Here is a 23,036-nt window from a genome sequence, read left to right on the forward strand (position 1 = left end):
GACATAAAATTGCAATAATTACCTCTGGAGGAGGAATGGGCCAGGAGAGAAATAATAGCATTAGGCCTAGCCACAATGCCGTTCCTGCTTTACATACAGGACTTTAATTAATAAAATGACAAACACTGGTACCACATAATTGGAAAGTCTATCAGTCCCTTCCGAGAGGCAGGAAAAAATGGCCCTTGTGAAAGCGCTGGCTGGAACCAGAAGATATAATTGCTGGTGGCGTGCTCCTGGTGTTGCCTCTACTCACTTGTCTCATTTGCTGTCTGCATATAAAAGAGTTTATTAGTCAAACACTGCCATTTATAACCTATATCTACTAGGATGTGTCTAGAAGGATCAAAAATTTTATTGTTACTGGCACCAGCAAGCGTTATATCCCATAAATATAATTTAGAATTTGTATCAGATTTCCCATATTTGTGTGAATACACACACACACACGACTGTTAATCGTCTGGCGGGGACAGTGGTTGTAAATGCATTAAAATTCACTAGCTCCCTAATTTCTCCAACAGGAAAGTATTTCCAGGATAAGATCTTGTTAAAATATAAATTCTGATTCAGAAGAGCTGGGGCAGGCCCTGAGACCCTGAATTTCTAATGAGCTCCCAGGTAGCGCCCACATTGCTGTTCCACAGACCACATGTTGAGCAATGAAGATCTGGAAAATCTTTGCAATATGCCCCCAAAGCTTTAAGGAGTACCATAATATATTATATGGGCATTGCACTCCATGTATGGTAGAAAGAACACACAACATAGTGTGGACTCCAGGTCTGCAGCCTGTGGGCTTAATGCCCAGGGGTGACTGACTGACTCTCTAAGCCTTCAATTCTGCATCTGAAAAATGAGTGGAATAATAATATCTATATGAAGGGATGTTGTCAATATACAATGAGATAAGCCTCCGTGCAAGTGCCTAGTTCAGCTTCCGGGCATTCAGTAAAGAGTCAATTAACAAATGACTTCATATCCTGTAGGCCAGGGGTCCCCAACCCCCAGGCCACGGACCAGTACTACTGCCCAGCAGGAGGTGAGCGGCAGGCAAGTGAGCGAAACTTGATCTGTATTTACAGCCACTCCCCATCCCTCGAGTTACTGCCTGAGCTCTGCCTCCTGTCAGATCAGTGGTGGCACTAGATTCTCATAGGAGTGCGAGCCCTATTGTGAACCGCATATGCATGCAAGGGATGTAGGTTGCGTGCTCCTTATGAGAATCTAATGCCTGATGATCTGTCGCTGTCTCCCATCACCCCCAGATGGGACTGTCTAGCTGCAGGAAATAAGCTCAAGGCTCCCACTGATCTGACATTATGGTGAGTTGTATAATTATTCCGTTATATATTACAATGTAATAATGATAGAAATAAAGTGCACAATAAATGTAATGTGCTTGAATCATCCTGAAACCACCCCCCAATCCCCAAACCCTGGTCTGTGGAAAAATTGTCTTCCACAAAACCGGTCTCCGATGTCAAAAAGGTTGAGGACCTCTGCTATAGGCCACCCAGATAGAAACAGATCTTAAGATGGAATTCTAAGGGTGTTTTTGGACTGGAAACTTGACTGCCAAGATCAAGCTGGGTCTACTTGGCATGGGTATTTACATAAAATGATATCAAGGGACCTCTCTAACCAAGGACTATATAAGGGAAATGAAAGTCTTTGAGAGGGACTTGAGCCTGCAGTCTGCTCTAGGAACCACATACGGTGAGTGCTGTCTAATGTCAGACACATGTGATCAACAAGGAATACTCAGAACTGATACTAGGCCTCTGAGTCTTCTAATTAAGAAACTGGTAAAAACCTTATCTTGCAGGTCCAAGAGGGTAGTTCTAGCCCCATATACATCCTCAGGTCATTCCTGCTCAAGGGGTCTCTCTCTCTCTCTCTCTCTCTCTCTCTCTCTCTCTCTCTCTCTCTCTCTCCCCCTCTCTCCCTCCCTCCCTCCCTCTCCCCCTCTCTCTCTTTCTCCCTCTCTCTCTCTCTCTCTCTCTCTCTCTCAGTTATTCCAGTCTTTTTCTGGAGGTGATGTAACAGCCCCAAGAAGGCCCTTAGCTGAGAGCAGCAGACTCCGCGCTGCAGGAAAATCCCTGCCTCTACACCTTGGTGATGGTGGGCACATTTTAAGCCATTTGTAAGTTATTAAGAGTTGCCTCTTACTCAAAGTCTAAGATGAAAATGGACCCCTCACTGAGACGGCCAGGCCCTTCCTGCACTAAGTAGCCCAGCTCCCCAGAGGTCTCTACCCAGGCTGCACTTTAGAATCGCGTAGAGAAATTTTAAAATCTGCTGATGCCCAGGACCTACACACATCTACTTAAATCAGAGTCTCTGGAGTGGGGCCCAGACGTTGGTTGTCTGGAATGCTGATTCTAATTTGCACCCCAGGTTGAAAACCACTGGTTTCACCATGCCATTCACAGTATCACAGGAGCTCTACTTCCATGTTCTTCATCTCATACTTCATAACCCCCTTTTAAGGCAGGCAGGGAAGGTGTGGTGGTTATTATCACAAGTTTGTCTTTAACAAAATATAGGTTCAGAGGAGGAAAGTGGTTGGCTTAAGGTCACACAGTTAATCCACATTGGCCTTGAAGCACAGACTCCAAGTTATGCCATAGTCAGCAGGCAAGGAAAGAGGATGGTTGGACAAGCCACTGAAGAATGAATGTTGATGCAAAGGGCGGGTGGTTCCAGTGCATTCTGGAAAGGTTGTGGGATGAGTCACAGGAGCACAGGGACAGGGATTTGGTATCAGTCCAAAGATTCTGCATTTCTTTTTTCTTTTCTTTCTTTCTTTTTTTCTTTCTTTTTTTTTTTTTTTTTTCTTTTTTGAGACAGAGTCTCGCTCTATCGCCCAGGCTGGAGTGCAGTGGCACCATCTCAGCTCACTGCAACCTCTGCCTCCCAGGTTCAAGTGATTTCCTGCCTCAGGCTCCTGAGTAGCTGGGACTACAGGCACCCACCACTACCATACCTGGCTAATTTTTGTATTTTTAGTAGAGACGGGGTTTCACCATGGTGGCCAGGCTGGTCTTGAACTCCTGACCTTGTGACCTGCCCACCTCAGCCTCCCAAAGTGCTGGGATTACAGGCGTGAGCCACCACGCCCGGCCACATTCTGCATTTCTAACAAGTTCCCAGGTAACACTGATTTTACTAGACTGGGATTACCAGTCTGAGGACCACACTCTAAGCAGGAAACCACTGACTGGTTCTTAGAGGTATAATGTGGAAGAAACAGGTGAAAAGTAGGCCAAGGGAAAGACATAGGCTCTGGACTGCTTGTATCTTTTTCCTAGATTCAGGGGGTACACATGCAGGTTTGTTACATTATGCAATAGCATAATGCTGGGGTTTGGGCAGCTATTGGACCCATCACCCAAAGAGTGAGTTTACTACCCAGTAGGTAGTTTTTCAATCCTTTTCCCCCTTCTTCTCTCCCACATTTTGGAGTTCCCAGTATCTATTGTTTTCATCTTTAAGTCCATGTGGACTCATTGTTTAGCCCCCACTCATAAGTGAGCACATACGGTATTTGATTTTCTGTTTCTACATTAACTCAAGATAATGGCCTCCAGCCACATCCACATTGCTGCAAAGAACATGACTTCATTCTTTTTTATGGCTCTGTAGTATTCCATGGTATATATGTACCACATTTTCTTTATCCGATGCACCATTGAGGGACACTTAAGTTGATTCTATGACTTTGCTATTGTGAATAATGCTGCAGTAAACATGTGACTGCAGGTGTCTTTATGGTAAAATGATTTATTTTCCTTTGGGTAGATACCCAGTGGTGAGATTTCTGAGTTGAATGGTAGTTCTGTTTTTAGTTCTTTGAGAAATCTCCATACTGTTTTCCACAGCAACTCAACTAATTTACATTCCAACCAACAGTGTATAAGCATTCCCTTTTCTGTGCATCTTCACCAAGATCTCTTTTTTTTTTTTTTTTTTTTAACCTTTTAATAATAGCCATTCTGACTGGTGTGAGATGGTATCTCATTGGTTTTCATTTGCATTTCTCTGAGGTTATTGTCGTTGAGCAGTTTTTCGTATGTGTATTGGCTGCTTGCATGTCTTCTTTTGAGAAGTGTCTATTTAATGAAGTTATTTGGTTTTTTTTCTTGATTTGTTTAAGTTCCTTATAGGTTCTGGATATTAATCCCCTCTTGGATGCTTAGTTTGCAAATATTTTCTCCCATTCTGTAGGCTATCCGTTTGCTCTGTTTATAGTTTCTTTTGTTGTGCAGAAGCTCCTTAGTTAGGTCCCAATTGTCAATTTTTATTTTTGTTGCATTTGCTTTTGTGGTCTTAGTCATAAATTCTTTGCCTAGGCCAATGTCCAAAAGGGTTATTCCTAGGTTTTCTTCTAGGATTTTTATAGTTTGAGGTCTTACCTTTAAATCCTTAATACATCTTGAGTTAACTTTTGTATATGGTGAGAGGTGGGACCCAGTTTCATTCTTCTGCCTATGGCTAGCCAGTGGACTGCTTATATCCTGAGGAAGAACATCTGCCTGGATATACTCCCTTACTGAACACTCAGTGGATGAAAAAAAAAAATGGCCAAAAATACACATTTGCCAGCCATTCACTGGCTACTAGTTTGCAATCTTATTCCAGGCCTTTTGCATCTATTTCTAGAATGCGATATTGTTGAAACTCAGTGCATGCCTTGGCTTGAGTTGTGGCTGTAGTTGAGTGTCCTCTGCTATAAACATAGGAGGTATCATTATAAGATGAAAGAAGGTTAATTCTTTTTTTTTTTTTTTCTTTGAGATGAAGTCTTGCTCTTGTCCCGCAGGCTGAAGTGCAGTGCACGATCTCGGCTCACTGCAACCTCCGCCTCCCGGGTTCAAGCAATTCTCCTGTCTCAGCCTCCTGAGTAGCTGGGATTACAGGTGCCTGCCACCACGCCCAGTTAATTTTCGTATTTTCAGTCGAGGCAGGGTTTCACCATATTGGCCAGGCTGGTCTCGAATTCCTGACCTCAGGTGATCCGCCTGCCTCGGCCTCCCAAAGTGCTGGGATTACAGGCGTGAGCCACCGCGCCCAGTCAGAAGTTAATTCTTTAATTCTCCTATTTGTTCCTAGCTCTGAGCAGTTGGGTCCAGTGGCTGTCTGGACCTAAGTCTTTACTGTGTGATGTCATGTGTCTTGCCTTGATTATCTTGTGTCATATGTCCTGACTGTCAAGTGGCTCCAATTACTTCACCTTTTGCGACAATCAGATCATTTGTAATCATTCATTTAAGTTCTATCTTCCTGGCTGGATGATAAGCTCCATGAGGGCAGGAGCTCATCTTCAAAAGCAGAGTATGCAGCACAGAGTAGGAAGCAGTAACTATCTGTGAGTGAGTAGATGATGATCTCCCTTAAGGACTAATCCCAGGAAGCATCCTGGTAGATTTCCTCAGAAGGCTAAGGATGCCATAGCCTTCACACCATCCCAGGGTGGCCAGTCCAGTTCTCTCTCTTTTGCCCAGCCTGATTGGCCTAAAACACAGAACAGGAAGATGGAGAGAGCTCAGCTGCTGGCTCTCCCCTGGTCCCAGCATAGACAAGACAGGGCTGCATCTTGCCGACATGCTCATACCAACAGCAGACTCTACTTTAAACTGAAAAGTTCCAGGGAGCGGCTGAGGAGGAGGCACTTTAGAATATAGCCAAGTGGCTGGGAAGTGAGGAACCTCTCCCCTTCCCTGGTCCCTGACCCACAGAATGTAAGAAAGTGCCAAGGAGCTTCCTAGGATGGAAAGTTGATTGACTACCCCTAAGAGGAAAGCCTGGCAAAGACGAGAGTGTCTCCCTATATAGATATGCAATTTTATTCATGCTGACATTGATTGGTTCCTACCACCTGCCCTCGCTTGACAGCCACCGTGAACATAAGATGAATAAGACAGTCCTTGCCTTGAAGCAATTCATGACCAAGGGTAGAGAGAGAAGACAAAGCAGCAGGTCCCAATAACCTTAGTTAGAAGATTTAAGAGGAGGAAGAGGTCGTTTCTGAGATGGATGATAAGAAAAAGGCTTCCTGAAAAGGAAAGAGATTTCATTTTTTAAGGGGACAGAAGGAAAAAGCAGGTAGAGTAAATGGAAGAATAAAAAGTATAGAAGCATAGAAATGTCAGGCAGGTGCAAATTTGGCAAGTAGACTGGTGTAGGGAAGTCTGGAACCTGCATTCATTCAGCTTCCTTGTGTAGGTTGTTAGGTGAAAACTGACAGGCTACTTCTCTGATCACTCGAAGGTAATGCAGACAGATCTTCAGTCACTTAAAAATGCAAAACACAGGCTTTTTGGTAATCAGCATGCTCATCCAGTCATAACTTCAATCTTGCTTTAGAGTCATCCTTCCTGCCCTCTCCTGCCCCCTCCACACTTGGTCCTATTGCAGATGGAAAGCCTGAAATGAGAGAAAGGGTGTGGTCAGTGACCTCTCTAGTTCTCCACCCAGCCTCTCCTCCTCTTCTGTCATCTTACTGACTTCTGACCTGTTGAGGTTGTAAGCATAGACAGTGAGAGGAGTTCAGGGGATCAAGAAAGTTCTTTTTGGAGACTGTTGGGTAATCTTGCATTGGTGTTCTCTGGATGTGACAAATATCCAAGGCTTACTATTTCTCACACAGGGGCTTTTGGGGTTCCTTTGTAGATCCACCTTTCTCCTCATTCCCTCCACTATGGCTTGGGATTTTTCGCCTTGACTTAGAGCATGTGCATCTTTTTTTTTTCTTTTCTTTTCTTTTTTGAGACAGAGTCTTGCTCTGTCACCCAGGTTGGAGTGCAATGGCACAATCTCGGCTCACTGCAACCTCTGCCTTGCGGGTTCAAGGGATTCTCCTGCCTCAGCCTCCTCAGTAGCTGGGACTACAGGTGCCCACCACCACGCCTTGCTAATTTTTGTATTTTTAGTAGAGACAAAGTTTCACCATGTTTGCCAGGCTGGTCTCAAACTCCTGACCTCAAGTGATCCACCTGCCTCGCCCTCCCAAAGCGGTGGGATTACAGGCATGAGTCACCGTGCCCTGCCGGGTATGTGCATCTCTACTGTAGGTGGTCACTTCCACCTTCCTCCACTCTTGGGCATCACAAGATACTGGCAGCTTCTTCCTACTATTGTCTATTTACCTTCCTCTTAGGCAAGATCTACAGTGACCCTGCATGGGTTCCCCTATACATGGTTCTCCTCCCACCCATATGCAACACTCATGCATTTCTGCCCCAGCAAACTCTGGGAGTGCAGGCCACCCAGTGCTGCCACCTTGCATTGTTCTGCCATCAGAGCAGCTAGCCAGCCCCTAGTTCAAACTTTAGACCTTCCAGGTAGGAGACAGACACTAATCCACTGTGTTTCCAAAACTGCAGGGGATAAGTATCAAGTCTTTGATGTGGTATCATAAAACCATTCTCTCTTGGCGTGAGATAAAGATGGACCCCCCTTCCCACCTTCTTCTTAGCAAGAGTGTGAAGTGGAATTTGTGGTATGCCAAAAGCACCTTCCAAAAACTCTCTCCTAAAGTCAACCTCCAGCATTTTGTAATATGAAAAGTATGAGTGTGGGGCTAAGAATTATGTCATTCATTTTTATCCACCTCTCTTGAAAGTTCTGCACCCTTGTGCTCTTACACTTCCTTTGAAATGTGGCACCTACTGCCTCCATGCTTCGGCCAAAATGCCTTTTTAATATTTTGTTACATCAATTATTATTTCAGTTAACAGTCCCTATAACCCTATAAGAGATACAACTATTCTCATCTTAGAGAATAGGAAACTGAGCTTCAAAATGATTAAATAACTAGGCCAAAGTGGCAAAAACAGGTCTGAATTCAGAACGCTCTGATTCTAGAGGTCTCAGACCATTCTGAAATGGAGAATTCATGTGACCCAGCATAAGTCCTCAACAAATATTTGTTGAATGATGAAAAAGTTGATTTCCTCAGATAATAGAGGAATGTAAATGCCATAATTTTTGATAGGGAATGATAAACCATGCCGAGTCACAGATAAGCATGATCAACAGGAGAATGGGACAGAAATATACAAGAGAATTCAGAAGAGAGAAAGAGTGGAGTGGGGGAGGCACTTTAGGAGACTCCAAAGAGTTCACAGAGTTATAAAGGACATGGTTACTCTATTTTTCTAGAGTAATGAGGAAATTATCCAGAGACCAGGTTGAAAGAATTTAAGGAGAGCATGAGCAACAAGGAACTAGAGGCAGCAGTTACATCCCAGCTGTTCAAGATGGGAGCATCTGAATGGGGCAAAGAAATGGTTGCAAGCCAGCGGAGCCCAGAGGACCAAATAAAGGATATTTCTCCAGAATGGGTGAACCTTGATCTTATTTGTAGACTAAGGAGCCAGAAGATCAACTCTGAGATGCTGGGGAAAGGAGGGAAATGAGGGCAGTAACTAAAAGAGCAAAGACTGGGGAAGAGAAAATGCGCAGGGCTAACATGGAAGATAGTAAAGTTTGCAGCTTCCTCTAAGAGAAAAAGAAAAGAAAGGGGGATAAATAAATAAACACTTTGCCCACAAAAAAGAGAGAAGGGGGCTGAAGGATATTGTACCTGACATAGTAGATCTTTCTCAGTAAAGTAGAAATCAAATCAGTGGATCAGGAGGTGGGCATTAGGGGGTGACAGTGTCAGTATGTGAGGTGACAGTGTCAGTATTGAAACACACATTGTACTATGTGTGTCCAGAAATCAACTGTGGAAATCAACAGAGAATGAACAAGTACCACCTCACATCCAGGGTATTGAGATTCAACAGTCTGAATTCATGGAGGTTCAAATTACCAATATTCTGCAGCCAAGGAGCAAAAGGAGAAAGCATGTGTCAAGCATGAGCCCAAGCTAGGCATTGCATGGCATGGGCTGAGAGCTGAAAGGGTTTACAGTTAGCAGGGGTAGAGCTGAAATTTCCAAGCATGGCATCCAGCTGGTACAAGAAAGCTAAGTGAGGCCAGAAAAAAAATTAACAGATTCATTCATTTATCCTAGGAGGTCTCAATGGAGATGCATATTGGCTACGCAGGTTATGGAGAAATGGGAAAGGTATAAGTGAAGAGTCTGTGGTTATAGACCAGGCTTATAAGGTCCAGGGTCTCAGAAGTAGATCAGTCCCTGAGGGCCCTAATGCCCTGGTGTGACCTTATTAGTGAAGGGTTTGTATGCAAAAAAGCGGGAAGTTTGGGGCTGCAGTCATCGTTCTTAACTTCTTCAATCAAATTGTGAGGCAACCATGTATCAAGGACTGGAAGACAAAGGAGTGGCAATTTACAGAGAAGCAGGTATTTAAAGAGAATCAGTGAAAAGGGGGTACCTTTACTCTGATGAAACTGCCAGTTTGCCATAAGACATATTTTACCTTTCTTTCTACAATAGCCACCATTTTTTCGTACAAGATCTGAACAGGATCATTTTGGGCAATGATATGATGTAGTTGTCCTAAGTTTTTAAACACAAAGACGAGGAACCTTGTTTATAGCATGTCCTACCTCTGAATATGACTGTACTTAAACTTTCCTAGAAAGGTTATTAGTTACAACTCCCTTTCAAATGTTTAGGAACAATGCCACAGAAACTTTTAATAAAGACACAATGAAAAACAGACAGTTGTAACTTACTTTTGGCAAAGTGGGCATCCTCTTTGAAAGACGCCCATATTAAAAGATCTTGGTTTGTAGATTTTTGTCTGGCCTTTGCCTGCCAGTGGCCACAGGTATCAAGTCATTGGGTCTTTAGTTAGCTGACATGTGACATGACACCATTCAAATGAGATTATTCGAGTCTTTGGGGAAGAGATATAAATCTATGATACCTAAATCACTAAAAGAAATTGAGTCACAAAATCATTTGTCCAAGGTCGCAAAGTGAATCTGTCCAAAGGTCACAAGTGAATTCTTGCCACAGGCAAGAATCTTTGGCTACTCTTTAGGAAGTTCATTTACTACCCCACTGATCTTGATATCACCTCACAGGCAGAATCTTGTGAAGGGTAGGATGATAATATTAACCTGAACAAAGTTCCAAAACTGCCCATCAGTTGTCCCTGCCCAAGAAAAAAAATTAACAGATTCATTTAGTTATCCTAGGAAACAGGTCACTTGAACTTCATTGAAAGCCTCTTGGGAAGACAGACGGTGGGCATCCAGCTCTTCTCACCGGGCTGAACCCAGCCGAGTCTCTGGCAAGGTCCTTGAAGCTTCAGTGGAGAATTCCAGAAAGTAGAACTTTCAACAATCATACCTTGTCCTCTGACTCTTCTCGCCCTCACAGCTCCGAATGTCCTGGCTCATTCGTGGAGTCCTGAGGGGAAACGTGTCCTTGGTGCTAGTGGAGAACAAAACTGGGAAGGAGCAAGGCAGGATGGTCTGGCATGTCGCCGCCTATGAAGGCTTGAGCCTGTGGCAGTGGACGGTGTTGCCTCTCCTCGACGTGTCTGACAGGTAGGCCTCTACCCATCTCCCCCAGTACCCTTCTCCTCTATCAGCTAAAATGCAAAAGGAATCATGCCTTCTCTTTCCCCATGCCTGTCACCCAAGACGCACATGCAGATGTGCCCCCACACAGATATGCGCGCACGCGCGCGCACACACACACACACACACACTCTCTCTGCAGGTTACACACTTTCTGCAGTTTACAAGCTTCTCCAAGGGATGATGAGGCTACTGAACACTTGTCTCAGGACCACCGGTATGTCCTGGTTGGCTACCCCCAGTGTCTGTAGGAAAAACAAAATTGAACAACTCACATTACTAGCAAATAACAGTTTGGTTTTACATGTATATAGCATGTTCTCTTACATGATGGACTTTGCTTTACTTTCCCATTTAACTTTTATTTTATCCTTATTAACAAGAAAACCTGCAAGGTAGGTAGGACAGGCCTTATCATCATTTACCACTCCTGTCCTGTTCTAAGGAGAGAAACAGAATCAAAGTGGTGAAGCGCCAGCAAGTTGGTATCAGAGTTGGGACTGGTACCCAGGCCCAACTCTGACTCCAGTGCTCTCTGTTGAGTCAGGTCCTGAGGCAGGTTGATAAAGAGGATGGCAAATTATTCAGTAAACAGAGGAGTGCTTCTACCTGGGGTCCTGGTTCCTATTTGGGCTCTATCACTAATGGCCTCTGTGACTTTGAACAACATCCTTGACTTCTTTGGGCTTCAGTTTCCTCGCCTTTAAGCTGAGAGGTTTGAACTGGAAAATCATTAATTCCACGCGACTCTCCAGTGGAGCAGGAACCATGGAGGGTTTGCTGCCACTTGTCTCCCCAGGATGACACTATTCTGCCACCTGCAGTCGGCCTGGAGCAAGCCGTGCTTGAATAAAGATGGCCCTGCATGGCAGCACTCATGTGACCCTGCCGTATCATCCTGAACCCTCATGGTGGGTGCTGATCTGTTCCAGACAAAAGAGGGGCGAGGGACCATTTCTATAGAGGGGACAGATAAATGGATCTGGATGGGGGAGAGCCATCTTTTATGGGCTAAAAGTCAAACCTTACAACCCAGAGCAGCCTCTGCCTAAGACTCCTAAAACACATTCAAATTACCATCCTGGTGGATCCACCTTCAAAAAATGAGGGCAGAGGGCTCAAGGCAAGGTGGAGGGTGATGCTAGTTGGCATGCAGCTTTATAAGTGTAAAGCTGGGTTTCACATTTTTCACCCAAACCCCACAGTCTGCTATGTCCAAGAGCTCATAAGTGCATCAGTGCTGTCAAAGGATGAAGGCATTGTCCTCACTCTGAGCACCAGCTACCCACTCCTTCAGATGTGTGTGGGTTAAAGATCAAAGCCCAAGGACATTCCCAGAATCAGTGACCCCAAGACAAATAGATTTAAGTGGAGAAAGAAGAAGTGTGAGCTCTGCCCACTATAGTTTAGTTTTTTGTCTTTGGGGATTGTGGAGCTGCATGCAGTTGGTGGAGAACAGGAGGGTAGTGAAAGAACCCTCCCTCCTGGGAGAGGCAAAATTAATTCAGATGAATCAAAGGGTTTTTTTCTCCTCAATCCAGCAAGTCTTCTCTCTTTCATAGCCACTCCAGGGGATTTAAAGCAAGTAAGATGTTGACTCTGTTCACTCTCATCCTCTAGAGTTTCATTTGAAGGAGACTTTGTTCTCAGCCTCCTTCTTCCCTGTTAAAGGCTGTTTACCAGACTGACATTTCCAATATTGATACTGAGACCAAACTGTCCAGTGGGGATTCAGACAAAAGACAGCTTGGTTTGATGATGTCTCGTGACCTAATAAGTGTACAATTACAGAAAAGAAGAGTGCTTCCATCCACTGGGAGCCTGCGTACCACTGACATGCTCTGAGGTTGGAAGCTGCCCTCCCAGAGGTACAGATGATACAGGAAGCATCAAGACCCAGAGGCAAATGGTACTGAAGGAAAATGAGGTGCAGCAGTTTTCATTTGCTAAAATCAAACTAGACTGTAGATGTGACTGGCCCAAAACATCTAAAGAAGCACTCTGATGAAAGTGCAGAGGCTTTGGAATCAAATAGTGCCAAGTTTCAAAACTGACATGGTCACTTACTAGTTGTGTGACCTCAGCCAATTAAGCTCTCTAAGCCTCAGTGTCCTCATCAGTAAAATGAGGATAATAACAGTATAATTTCACAAGATTGTTATGAGACTAAATGAAGTGACTGTTGAAAGAGTCTACCCAGAGTAAGTATTAATAGATTTTATTTTCTGCATCTTCCATCCTCATCTTTCAGTCATTTGGTCTTCATAATAATTTATTAAGCAAATAGCACAAATCACAACCACTGATATTCCAAGTCAAGCCATGTTCTATAAAACAGACAACACAGCCTCCTCTTAGGTTTGGAGAACTAAAGTGCTTGGTTAAGTGCCTGATCCACACTAAATGCTCAACTACTAATAATCGTAATATAATAATGACAGTATCTCCCCACCTAATGCCTCAGAAGGGTCTAGGATGACCTCTTTAGCAATATAACCAGTCATCCAACCCTTAGATAAAGGTGGACTTCTTAGGAATTTGTTTTCGCAATGCTCTATTGACTCCTTATAAGGAGAAGTCACTGATGGAAGAGCAAGTGTACTCCTCCCTCTTCCTTCAGGGAGAGTCAGCTATAGCTGCCCAGATTGCTAGAAGATGAAAATGGGAGAAAGGAGAAGGTAGAGGAAGAAATAAGCAAGGAGAATAGAGAAACAGAATGGATAAAAGACAAAGAAAAACCAGCTCTCTTCCTCCCACCTCTGAGGTAGGCGTTAACACCTGGCGCCACCCGCCCCACATCCTATGAAGCTTCCTTAGGCAGCTCCTGGCTTCAGCTATTCAGCACCTGCCTTGTGGACATCTCCCCAACCATGAACCTTGAAAACAGCAGAATTTATTCCCTATGCTGTCCCAAATCACCTCTGCTCCCAGGTTCCTTAACCTTCACACATTACAAAATTTAAAAGCAACTTCATTAGGTCTTAGAAGTTAGCACTTAAGAGATTCCGGGCTCTAGTCACTGGTATTGGCCCTGGCTGTTACATGATATATAAATCTGACCATTTTCCTATTTTGGAAATCCTTCTGTGGCTTCCTGTGGCTTTTGGGATGCCTTTCAAACTCCCTAATAAGACCTTTATTTAAGCCCATGTGTGATCTGTCCAGCGCTAATTTCACCAGCTGCTTCTTAAACCATTCTTTCTCTCTCAATCTCCCCTTCCTTCCATTCAGTTGTACCATGCTACATTCTTACTTCTAGGCTTTTGCAGTTGCCATGTTAAAGTTAAAGGAAGAACTTAATGTAACTTAATGAACTTAATGTTCTTCCTTTACCGTCCATCTCTCTAAATACTACTCTTCCTTCACCTAAAAAAAATTATCCCCAGACACCTATACTCTATATGTACCCACAATATATTCTCATGGCTCTTGAAACATCCCTTTAATAATTTATCACTCTTTACTATCTTTTTTATATCTGAATATACAAATCAACAAAGCAGGGATTATGTGTGTCTTATAAATCACTGCTTCCTGAATATTTAGTACCATACTTAACACATAGTATGCCCAATAAATATGCATTGACAGAATGATGTATTGAGGGAAATTGCATATACTTTCAAATTCCAGTTGAATAAACTGAGAATTTCACTTGATGGAATCTATCTAACATTCCTCCTCTCGTCAACCTGTGTCCAACAAAACAGATATGATTGCTTTATAATAAATACTACTGCAAAGTGTTCTGTATATCAGAGCAACACCTGTGCCCCATCAGATGAACCAAAACAGCATTTGTTACTCTGTAACAAGGAATTATCTTTAGGGACTTGCCTGGTACCTGTGCTTTCTTTGTCTCTGGTCACATTCCTGTTGGAATCACTTCATAAGAAAGACTTTGATCCTAATTGGGTGCCCTGGTCCTTGTGATAGAGAGAACTAGAGCTGTGCCCTTGAGAGAAAAGAGCTCTAGTCAGATTGCCCCCACCACACAGTAGTCCTCAGGAAGGCTTGGTGAATACGTCATAGGTACATAAAGCCTGGTGACAGGGAGGCATTGATCCATGGAATGATATTTCTTCTGTCCACTTACAAACATGTAAAGTGATGGAAGGAATGTAATAGTCTGTCATCATTACAGAATTATGTTAACTGTACAACCATACTATAACGAGTAACAAGAAAAATCTCCAAGAGCAATGCCTAAGATGTTTTGAGCAGTGGCAATGTCTTCCGAATACAGATAAATGCTCTCAAGGTAATTTTGAAGGACAACACCAATTCAAATATCAGCTTGATGTGTGCTTAAAAGTTATCTCATTACTTTACATCCATCTCACATAGCTACTTTTCCTCATCCTCTCCCCACTTTATCAGCCCCACCTCCCCCATTCAATTGCTGCTCTTTCTGCTGGAATTAATTCTACCTTTTCTCAAAATAGAAGAAAGGCAAGTTCTCTCCCCTGATTCTAATTGTCAATCTCTTGCAGAGATATACCCCTAGTTTTTCCTCTCTACATATATCTTACTAAATTAAACACAATGTTCCCACGCCATCTAAGCTTTGACACGCTTACAGAGCAGAAGCCATGCTAAGTTCAACTCATTATGAGATGGATTTGGAAACACCATGGATCAAATCATGTCCCACAAATCACTGCAATTGTACAGTCAAATATAAAGTACACAACTTATCACACCTATGCAGGCCCCATTCCTCAGCACTATCATTTTAACGGCTTTTAGCCATACACTATATACATAGTCTAACAAGAAAAAATGTTCCTTCTGGAGATATTTAGATTTCCTGTTCCCTTTGCATCCTTTGTCCTAAATGACAAGTGTTGTGTTTCACAAATGCATCTTTCAAATGAGATGGGTTAAACTGAGAGTTATGTCTTCATGCATTTAGACCAGAAACTCCATAGAGCCAAGATTTTTTTCTATTCAATTTTTATCACCGACAGAATTCTCATTTTATATGGGATGCTGTCAATAACAACATTTTCCCTTTGTGTAGCATCTTTCTGTGATGAGAAAGGCATTAGAGGAGCATTTTTATTACTTGTTCTTATCTGTGTAGAGAAGTAGTAGATTTCAGTAAGTGGAAATCCAGAGATTTCCGGTAAGCCTCAGTTTGCAGGTCTAGACACGCCCCTAAAAAAAGTTCTGTTTAATTCACATTTTTGTAAATTGAGTCACAGCATCCTGATAAAGCCATTGAAGAGTTATAAATGATGATTAGAGCTAGCATTTGTTGAGTGCTTACTGCCTGCCAGTCATGTAACAAGTACTTAACATGCATTATCTAATTTCATCCTTACAACAACCCCTTGGGGTAGATACTATAATTAATCCCCTTTTTAATATGAGAAATCTGAGGGCTATGGAGGTTAAATAATTTTCCCTTAACCCTTAGGCTGGTCTGCCTCCTGTGTACTGCCTGAAGTACCGTACATACTTCATGTACATGCATGGGGCTTGGCATGTAGCAGAAACTTGAAAAACAGTAGCCATTGCTGTTGTTTTTTAATTTTTTAATTTAATTTTTAGAGACAAGGCCTCACTCTGTCACCCAGGCTGGAGTGCAGTGGCATTATTACAGCTCACTGCAGCCTCAAACTCCTGAGCTCAAGCAATCCTTCTGCCACAGCCTCACTAGTAGCTAGAAATACAGGCGTGCACCACTATGCCCAGCTAATTTAAAAAATAAAAAAATTGTAGAGACAGGGTCTTGCTACATTGCTGAGGCTGATCTTGAACTCCTGGCCTCAAGTGATCCTCTTGCCTGGGTCTCCCAAACTGCTGGGATAACAGGTGGGAGCCATCGCACCTGGTCGATAGCCATTGTTATTAACAAAATATTTAGATTCTCGGTTATTTTTAGGCCACATTCATCTTATTCATTTCGCGTTAGTTTACTGCTTTCCCTTTGCTTCAACCAGCTCCTGAAATTCATCACAGCAAATTCCCACCACCATCTCCTGCTGCAGACCATTCCCCGCCTGGCCCTTCCCTGCCTGCCTCGCCTCCTCTCAGGCTCACAGCTGGAGTCTCCCCTTATCCTTCCAGGCCATTGTGTCCCCTCCCCAGGTGCCTCCCACTCTGCCATGCCTTTGACTATCCCCATACCATGTGTTTCCTTCCCAGCACTGTAGCATAGGCTCTGATAGGCATTTTAATTTGCAAATCTATTCATGTACCAAGTCTAACGAAGGCATAAAAATAACCTTTAGTTATACTGTACATTTAACAAATCACTCTTTCATTGAGAATAAAGTTCACTGCCATAAGGATCAACAGGAGACCCCAGCCACAAGGTTGGTGCACTGTGCTAAATAGAGCCCTGCTTCATCCTTAGGAGCACATGGCCCAGGGGTGCCCCCCACATCCGCTCTTGCCCTCCTGCCTGTCTGCCCCTCCTAGGAGCATTTTCACCTGTAACTGCTCTGCCTCTGCCTCCACCGCAGGGAAAAGGGATGCCTACGAGGAGGAGCAGACGTCACTCGCCGACTGCCCCTCTGCTGCATAAGCTGGCTGATAGTCCCGGCAGCTCCTGCACCTCCTCACTCTGCCCACGTCTCCCCATCCACGGCAGCCCTGTGCCCACTTCCAGGGTGCTTGGCTCCTTCACAACACAAGGTGCTCATTCAGGCCCACATCTGAGCAGCTAGGGTAGATGTCATTCCCTGTTTTCAGCTGAACAGACAGAGGCCCAGAGGGGTTCAAGAACTTGCCATTAAACATAGAGGCCCCTTTGTGGAGGTCCTTCCTCCCCTCCTTTCACTTCACCAGACAGCATCCTGTGAAGGTTTTCAAGCATGAAATGTACAAACCTCCAAAATCCCCTGAGGCATTATGTCAACCAACATTTACTGCAGTGTTGGGTGCCAGGTGATGGGCGCACTCAGACAAGAAATACAGCCCCAGCTCTTAATCTTCGTCTAATTAGGGAGGCTGGTGGGAAGACGAGACCATGGCATCACAGAACACGAGTCTGGGAGCTGGAGCAGCAGGAGCCCAGTAAAGCCCCAGCTGTTGGGGCTCCTTGCTTCCCAACAGGCACCTGTCTAGTTGCCAGTGGTGCGTCCTCCCTCTGCTGGGCATTCCCACACCAACAGAAGCAAAGAGCAATGACTACCACCCCAGGTGGATGTGCATTTGCTCATCCACTCTCAGCAGACGCATGCCAGGAACTTACCCTAGAGTAGCCCTGCAGGCTTAAAGTTGCAAATGGGGCAGAAGGGACAGGAATGTCTCACCTGCCTCTCCAGAGGAGAGTTGAATTGCCCTGATGCCATATATATATATATATATATATACACACACACACACACACACACACACACACACACACACACGCAACACCAATTCGTTCACACGGTGGGTGAAGAAAACAAAAGGTGCTCTCCACTCATGACCTGCTGCGGCAGCACTAGTGTCCCTTCCTGGAGTTGCAGGGGCTGAGGACATTGACATGCTTATTGGCATTAGGCTGAGTCAGTTCTTTGAACTGGGAGACAATGGTGGTCTCAGAAGCAATTGTAAGCCATGCAGGGTAAATTACATTGACTAAACCCATCAAGTCTTTCCCCAAGGGGTTCAAAACAGTTCATGTGCACACTATGCTTTATTCTCCTTACCTTCATGATAAGGGAGGTGGGAATAGAGTCCCTTGCTTCATCAGCAGCCTGCAAGGCTGAGGGGACTTTGGCAGAGCTGGGGTCCCACCTGGAGCCCATGGCCTATGCCTCTTGGGGCCATGATGATAGAGGACAGGAGAAGAGGGATGGTGTTCTCACTGAACCAAGCATCTATGCCCATTAATCTTCATCATTGTAAGTCAGATTTTAATGTCCTCAGTTTATCAATGAGAAACTGTGGCTCAGAGTAGTTAAATAATGTGTCCAGAGGCACACAACTAAGAAACAGAAGAGTCAGGATTCAAAACACAATTTTCTTTTCTTTTTTTTTCTTTTTTTTTGACAGGGTGTCTCCCTCTGTCACCCAGGCTGGAGTGCAGTGGCACCATCTCAGCTCACTGCAACCTCCACCTCCTGGGTTCAAGTGATTCTCCTGCCTCCACCTCCCGAGTAGCTGGGCTTACAGGCATCCACCACCACACCTAGCTAATTTTTGTATTTTTTAGTAGAGATGGGATTTCACCATGTTGGCCAGGCTTGTCTTGAACTCTTGAGCTCAAGTGATCCACATGCCTCAGCCTCCCAAAGTGCTGGGATTACAGGCATGAGCCACCACACCTGGTTCAAGGAACGATTTTCTAGCTCAGACTCTCACCCGTTTCCAAACACCATGGTCTCATGGTCAAAAAAATTTTTCCATGAATCTCAGTGACAACAGGCAGCAAGTGTTATCACATATCAGCAGCTGATACGAAAGAACTGTGCAATGGCACCTAGGCCTGGGCCACCTGAAGACCCTGTCAGCCATGAGGAGGTCAGCCTGTACCTGCAGGGCCCAGCCATGCAGTTAAGAGCCAAAGAAAGGACTCTGACCTGTAGGAGCACACCAGGCACAGCCTTGGTAGAACTGGGGTGCCAGATCAGTCATCCAGAGAGGGATATGGGCATGTGGTCAGGACCCAGGTGAAAAACCTGGACAAGATGAGACCCCAGGCCTCCAGAACATGACAGAAAGCCGGTCAATGAGCCTAAAGCCTATGCAAATAGCACATTAGCACAAGAAAGCTGCATCTGCATCCGGAGCCCTGGTCCAAGCTCCTTAACGCCCCCTCCCTAACTCAGACTTGTCCCTAGTCCTGGAGTAGTGCGGGAGTGTGCTGTCGGGGGAAGGCGATAGCTGTGAAGGAAGAATACTGCAGATTCCTGCAACCAGTCAAGGACCAAGTTCACCCATCCCTTCTACCCCCATGAGTGTGTCAGTCATCAACCCAACCATTCCAGCTGCATTGAACACACCTGAGTACCTAGGCATGTGCCACATGTATGTGAGTGGGGGTGACACTACCTGAAGTAACATTACATCTCCACTCCAGGGGCTGTACACAAAAGAAATGTTATTTCCTGCTCGTATGAAATAAAAAATAAGCACGCTGGTTGGTGGGTGGCCTTCCACCTGATCATTCAGGGATCCAGGCCCCTTTCACCCCTTTCCTTCCCTGAATGGAAAGGATTCCAAGGCCAATCCTTTCCATTCAGCCAGTCAGTGGGCAAACAGCTTAGGAAACCTTGAACAGGAAGATTTTTATGAATCATCACTTCTGCTCCCCTCGCATTACCTCCCTTCCCATCTGCTCTCTTCGGATTTCCTTACTGACTTTTTGTTTGCCTTATCTGGGCTGGTTTTTGTACTTCATACCTAGAAAACAAAAATTTTCAGTCATTGGGATTTTTTTTCAGGGTTAGAATTACCACACCACCTGTAATATCATACTGTGGCTTCTGTATCATCATTTCAGGTTTCTGTCTAAAATTTGGCCCATGTAAGAATCAAAGAAAATGGGTTACATAATTCAGTCGAAGGTCTTGGTCATTAGATGTTAGGCATCTATTGTGCGTAAGACACAAGGCCAACAGTAACACAGAATGATGTTGACCTGCTAAGCATTCTTTGAAACATAGCCAAAATGTATTTTATTATGAGCTCATTTTTGGCTATTGTAAAGATTAGTGGTTAACAATGTGCTTTCATCATATTTCCTAAAAATTCAAGCAGTGAGAAATAAGACTCCTCTGAATTGAGTAGCTCAACTGATAACATTAACTTGGAAAAATTCTGGAATACATGGTGCACACAAGAGCCGTTCAGGGTTCTGTGGACGAATTTCTTAGCTTTTGCAATGCACCATGTTTCTCAAAGCTTGTTTTCATTAATAAAACATTTTATAATGTAAAAAAATGTCACATGGCCACACCTACTGCAAAGGGTGCTGGGGAATGTAGTCGTCTAGCTGTGTGCCCAAATAAAAGAAGTGAGTTAGATTTGAAAAAAAAAAAAAAAAAAAAAAAAAAATGAGATGGTATGTCATGAAATAAGCCAAGGAATATAGCTCTCAAGTCTGGGCATCTATCAGAGTGTCACTTGAGAATGTCTCTTCCTCATTTAGCTACGCTGAGCATTGATCATGCTCCTTCTCCACAAAGCCTCATAATTCAAGGCTGAAATCAATTCCAGGTTCTATTCTAAGGTACGAATGTTTCATTCCCAAATTTTTATGATGCAGCAAAATCTTACTTTCTGGCAGAAACCACCTCAGAATTTCCCTCCCTGAATTTTTCATTTCTAAAAACAAAAAATAAATAAACAGGAGAAAGTACTTTTGGAAAGGCTTAAAACTAGCAGGACAGTGTAGAACAATGATTTCCAAACTTGAACGAACATTATGATCACCTGGAAAACTTATTTTTTTCTTTCAGAGCCCCAGATCTCATACACAAAGATTCTGATTCATAGATGACATATTGGGACCAGGAATTTGTATTTTTTAAAGTTCCCCAGTTGACTTTCATGCGTAACCACATTTGGAAGTCACTGGTATATAATGGCAGATCCAGGTATCTGGATCTGGGCAAGACAGGGAATCAAGAAGTGACTGGAGAAATGTCATTGGCTGACACATTGTCGGCAAACATATATTAAGCCTCCATCAAGCACAGAGGATGGAAAAGGCTGTTTGATCAGCTCTTGCCAGATCGCAGGACCTCCACAGGCAAACAGTAGCACACAGGTATACTGCAGGTTCCAACAGATCATGACCAGGGTTCAGCAGGTGCAATGACCTCCAGATACAAGAGCAGTCAGATGAACCATGATGGAGAAAGTGGGCTTTTTATAAGCTGACGCTTGAGGAAAATTTATGTCTTGGGGAAATGGAAAAGGGACAAGGCATTCCAGAGAATGCCCTCAGGGAAAGAAGAGGCTTGGAGATGCAGAAATGTTTTCTGTGGGTTCAAGAACAGCCAACCAGGTTATGTCAGAGAATCCTGAGAAATATTTTTGGGAGAGAGTGAGTGTGAATATTAGGCCAGGTGTTTTGGATTTAGGAATACAGGTAATAAAGAGCCACTGAAGGCCAGACACGGTGGCTTATGCCTGTAATCCCAGCACTTTGGGAGGCCAGCAGGCAGATCACTTGATCTGCCTTGAGATCACTTGAGGTCAGGAGTTCGAGACCAGCCTGGCCAACATGGTGAAACCCTGTCTTTACTAAAAATACAAAAAGTTAACTGGACGTGGTGGCATGCACCTGTAATTCCAGTTCCTTGGAAGACTGAGGCAGGAGAATCACTTGAACCTGGGAGGCGGAGGTTGCAGGGAGCTAAAATCGCACCTCTGCACTCCATTCTGAGTGACAGAAAGAGACTCCATTCCAAAATAAAAGAGCCACTGAGGGCCAGGCACCATGGCTCACACCTGTAAACCCAGCACTTTGGGAGGCCAAGGTGGGCAGATCACTTGAGGCCAGAAGTTGAAGACCAGCCTGGCCAACATAGTGAAACACTGTCTCTACTGAAAATATTAAAAATTAGCTGGTCATGGTGGTGCGCACCTGTAATCCCAGCTACTCAGGAGGCGGAGGCACAGGAATCGAACCTGGAAAGTGGAGGTTGCAGTGAGCCAAGATCACACCACTGCACTCCAGCCTGGGTGGCAGAGCTAGACTCTGTCTCAAAAAAAGAAGAAAAAATAAAAGATCCACTGAGCATGGAGATAGGCTGGAAGGTGGGAAGCACAGAGCATGGGGGATATTGGAAGGTCTTGTGAGGGGCCCAATGGGAAGTGATTGAAGCCTCAATGTGAAGCTCAGAAAGCATGAAGAAAGAAGCTGGAGGAGAGGAACATTCTTCCTCTGCTGTCTTCCAAATGGCACTACTGGCTCAGGATAGCCTTGGGCGAACTTAAGTAGACATGGGCTACTTAAAATTATTAAGTGAACTTAATTAGGTTTGTCAATCCCTAAGGCTGGCAGGGTGGCAAATAAGGCAATATATTCACTGTCCATCGAGACAGCCTGTTGCCTGAACGAGATTGTGCATTTTCTGAGCTGTAAGTGAGCAGCCTCAGCCCTTCAAGAAGAGGAGAAGAGATGCGGCCAGTGGCTCAGCATGCAATGTGCAACCAGTCATTGATATATACAAATCAAACATTCATAATTCTGGAAGGATCTGGCCCTGTTTCTTTCTCAGAAAATATCCCAGATCATTGGAGCAAGGAGTAGATTAGCAATTCTGAGCTTTAAATCTTATTTCTAACACTGATTTACTGTGACGTTTGGGACAAGTTGTTGCTTTTGATTGCTAAGTTTCCACAATCAAGAGTGCAAAGCAGTGAGACAGATCCGGCCCATGAGCTTGGTTTAGGAGGCAGTCGCTCAAAATGGCACTAAGTGAACCTCTTTAAAATAACAGGATGTTTGAATCTGCTCAAGATTTTCTTGGTAACATCCACAGCTTGGCTTACAAGTTAACAGATGCATATGTTTTTCATAATTCTTAATGTCTCTGAAAATGTAGCCCTGTGTTCTTAGCCCCTTCTTTCCCTAAACA

The 23,036-nt window shown here is 44.1% G+C and overlaps 1 protein-coding gene across 3 annotated transcripts in view; it reads left to right on the forward strand.

Moving 5' to 3' along the window:
• Positions 1-23,036, forward strand: part of ALK (ALK receptor tyrosine kinase) — a 979,633-nt gene that overhangs the window by 853,654 nt on the left and 102,943 nt on the right. For all 3 annotated transcript variants that reach the window (XR_012422518.1, XM_065527229.2, XM_005576218.5), the window contains one exon: positions 10,304-10,473. Coding sequence is in view for 2 of the 3 variants with exons in the window: in XM_065527229.2 (XP_065383301.1) it covers positions 10,304-10,473 (170 nt within the window). In the remaining variant the exon portion in view is untranslated. The remainder of the gene's footprint in view (positions 1-10,303; positions 10,474-23,036) is intronic.

This window comes from Macaca fascicularis, chromosome 13 (genome assembly GCF_037993035.2).
Source record: "Macaca fascicularis isolate 582-1 chromosome 13, T2T-MFA8v1.1".
NCBI lineage: Eukaryota > Metazoa > Chordata > Mammalia > Primates > Cercopithecidae > Macaca > Macaca fascicularis.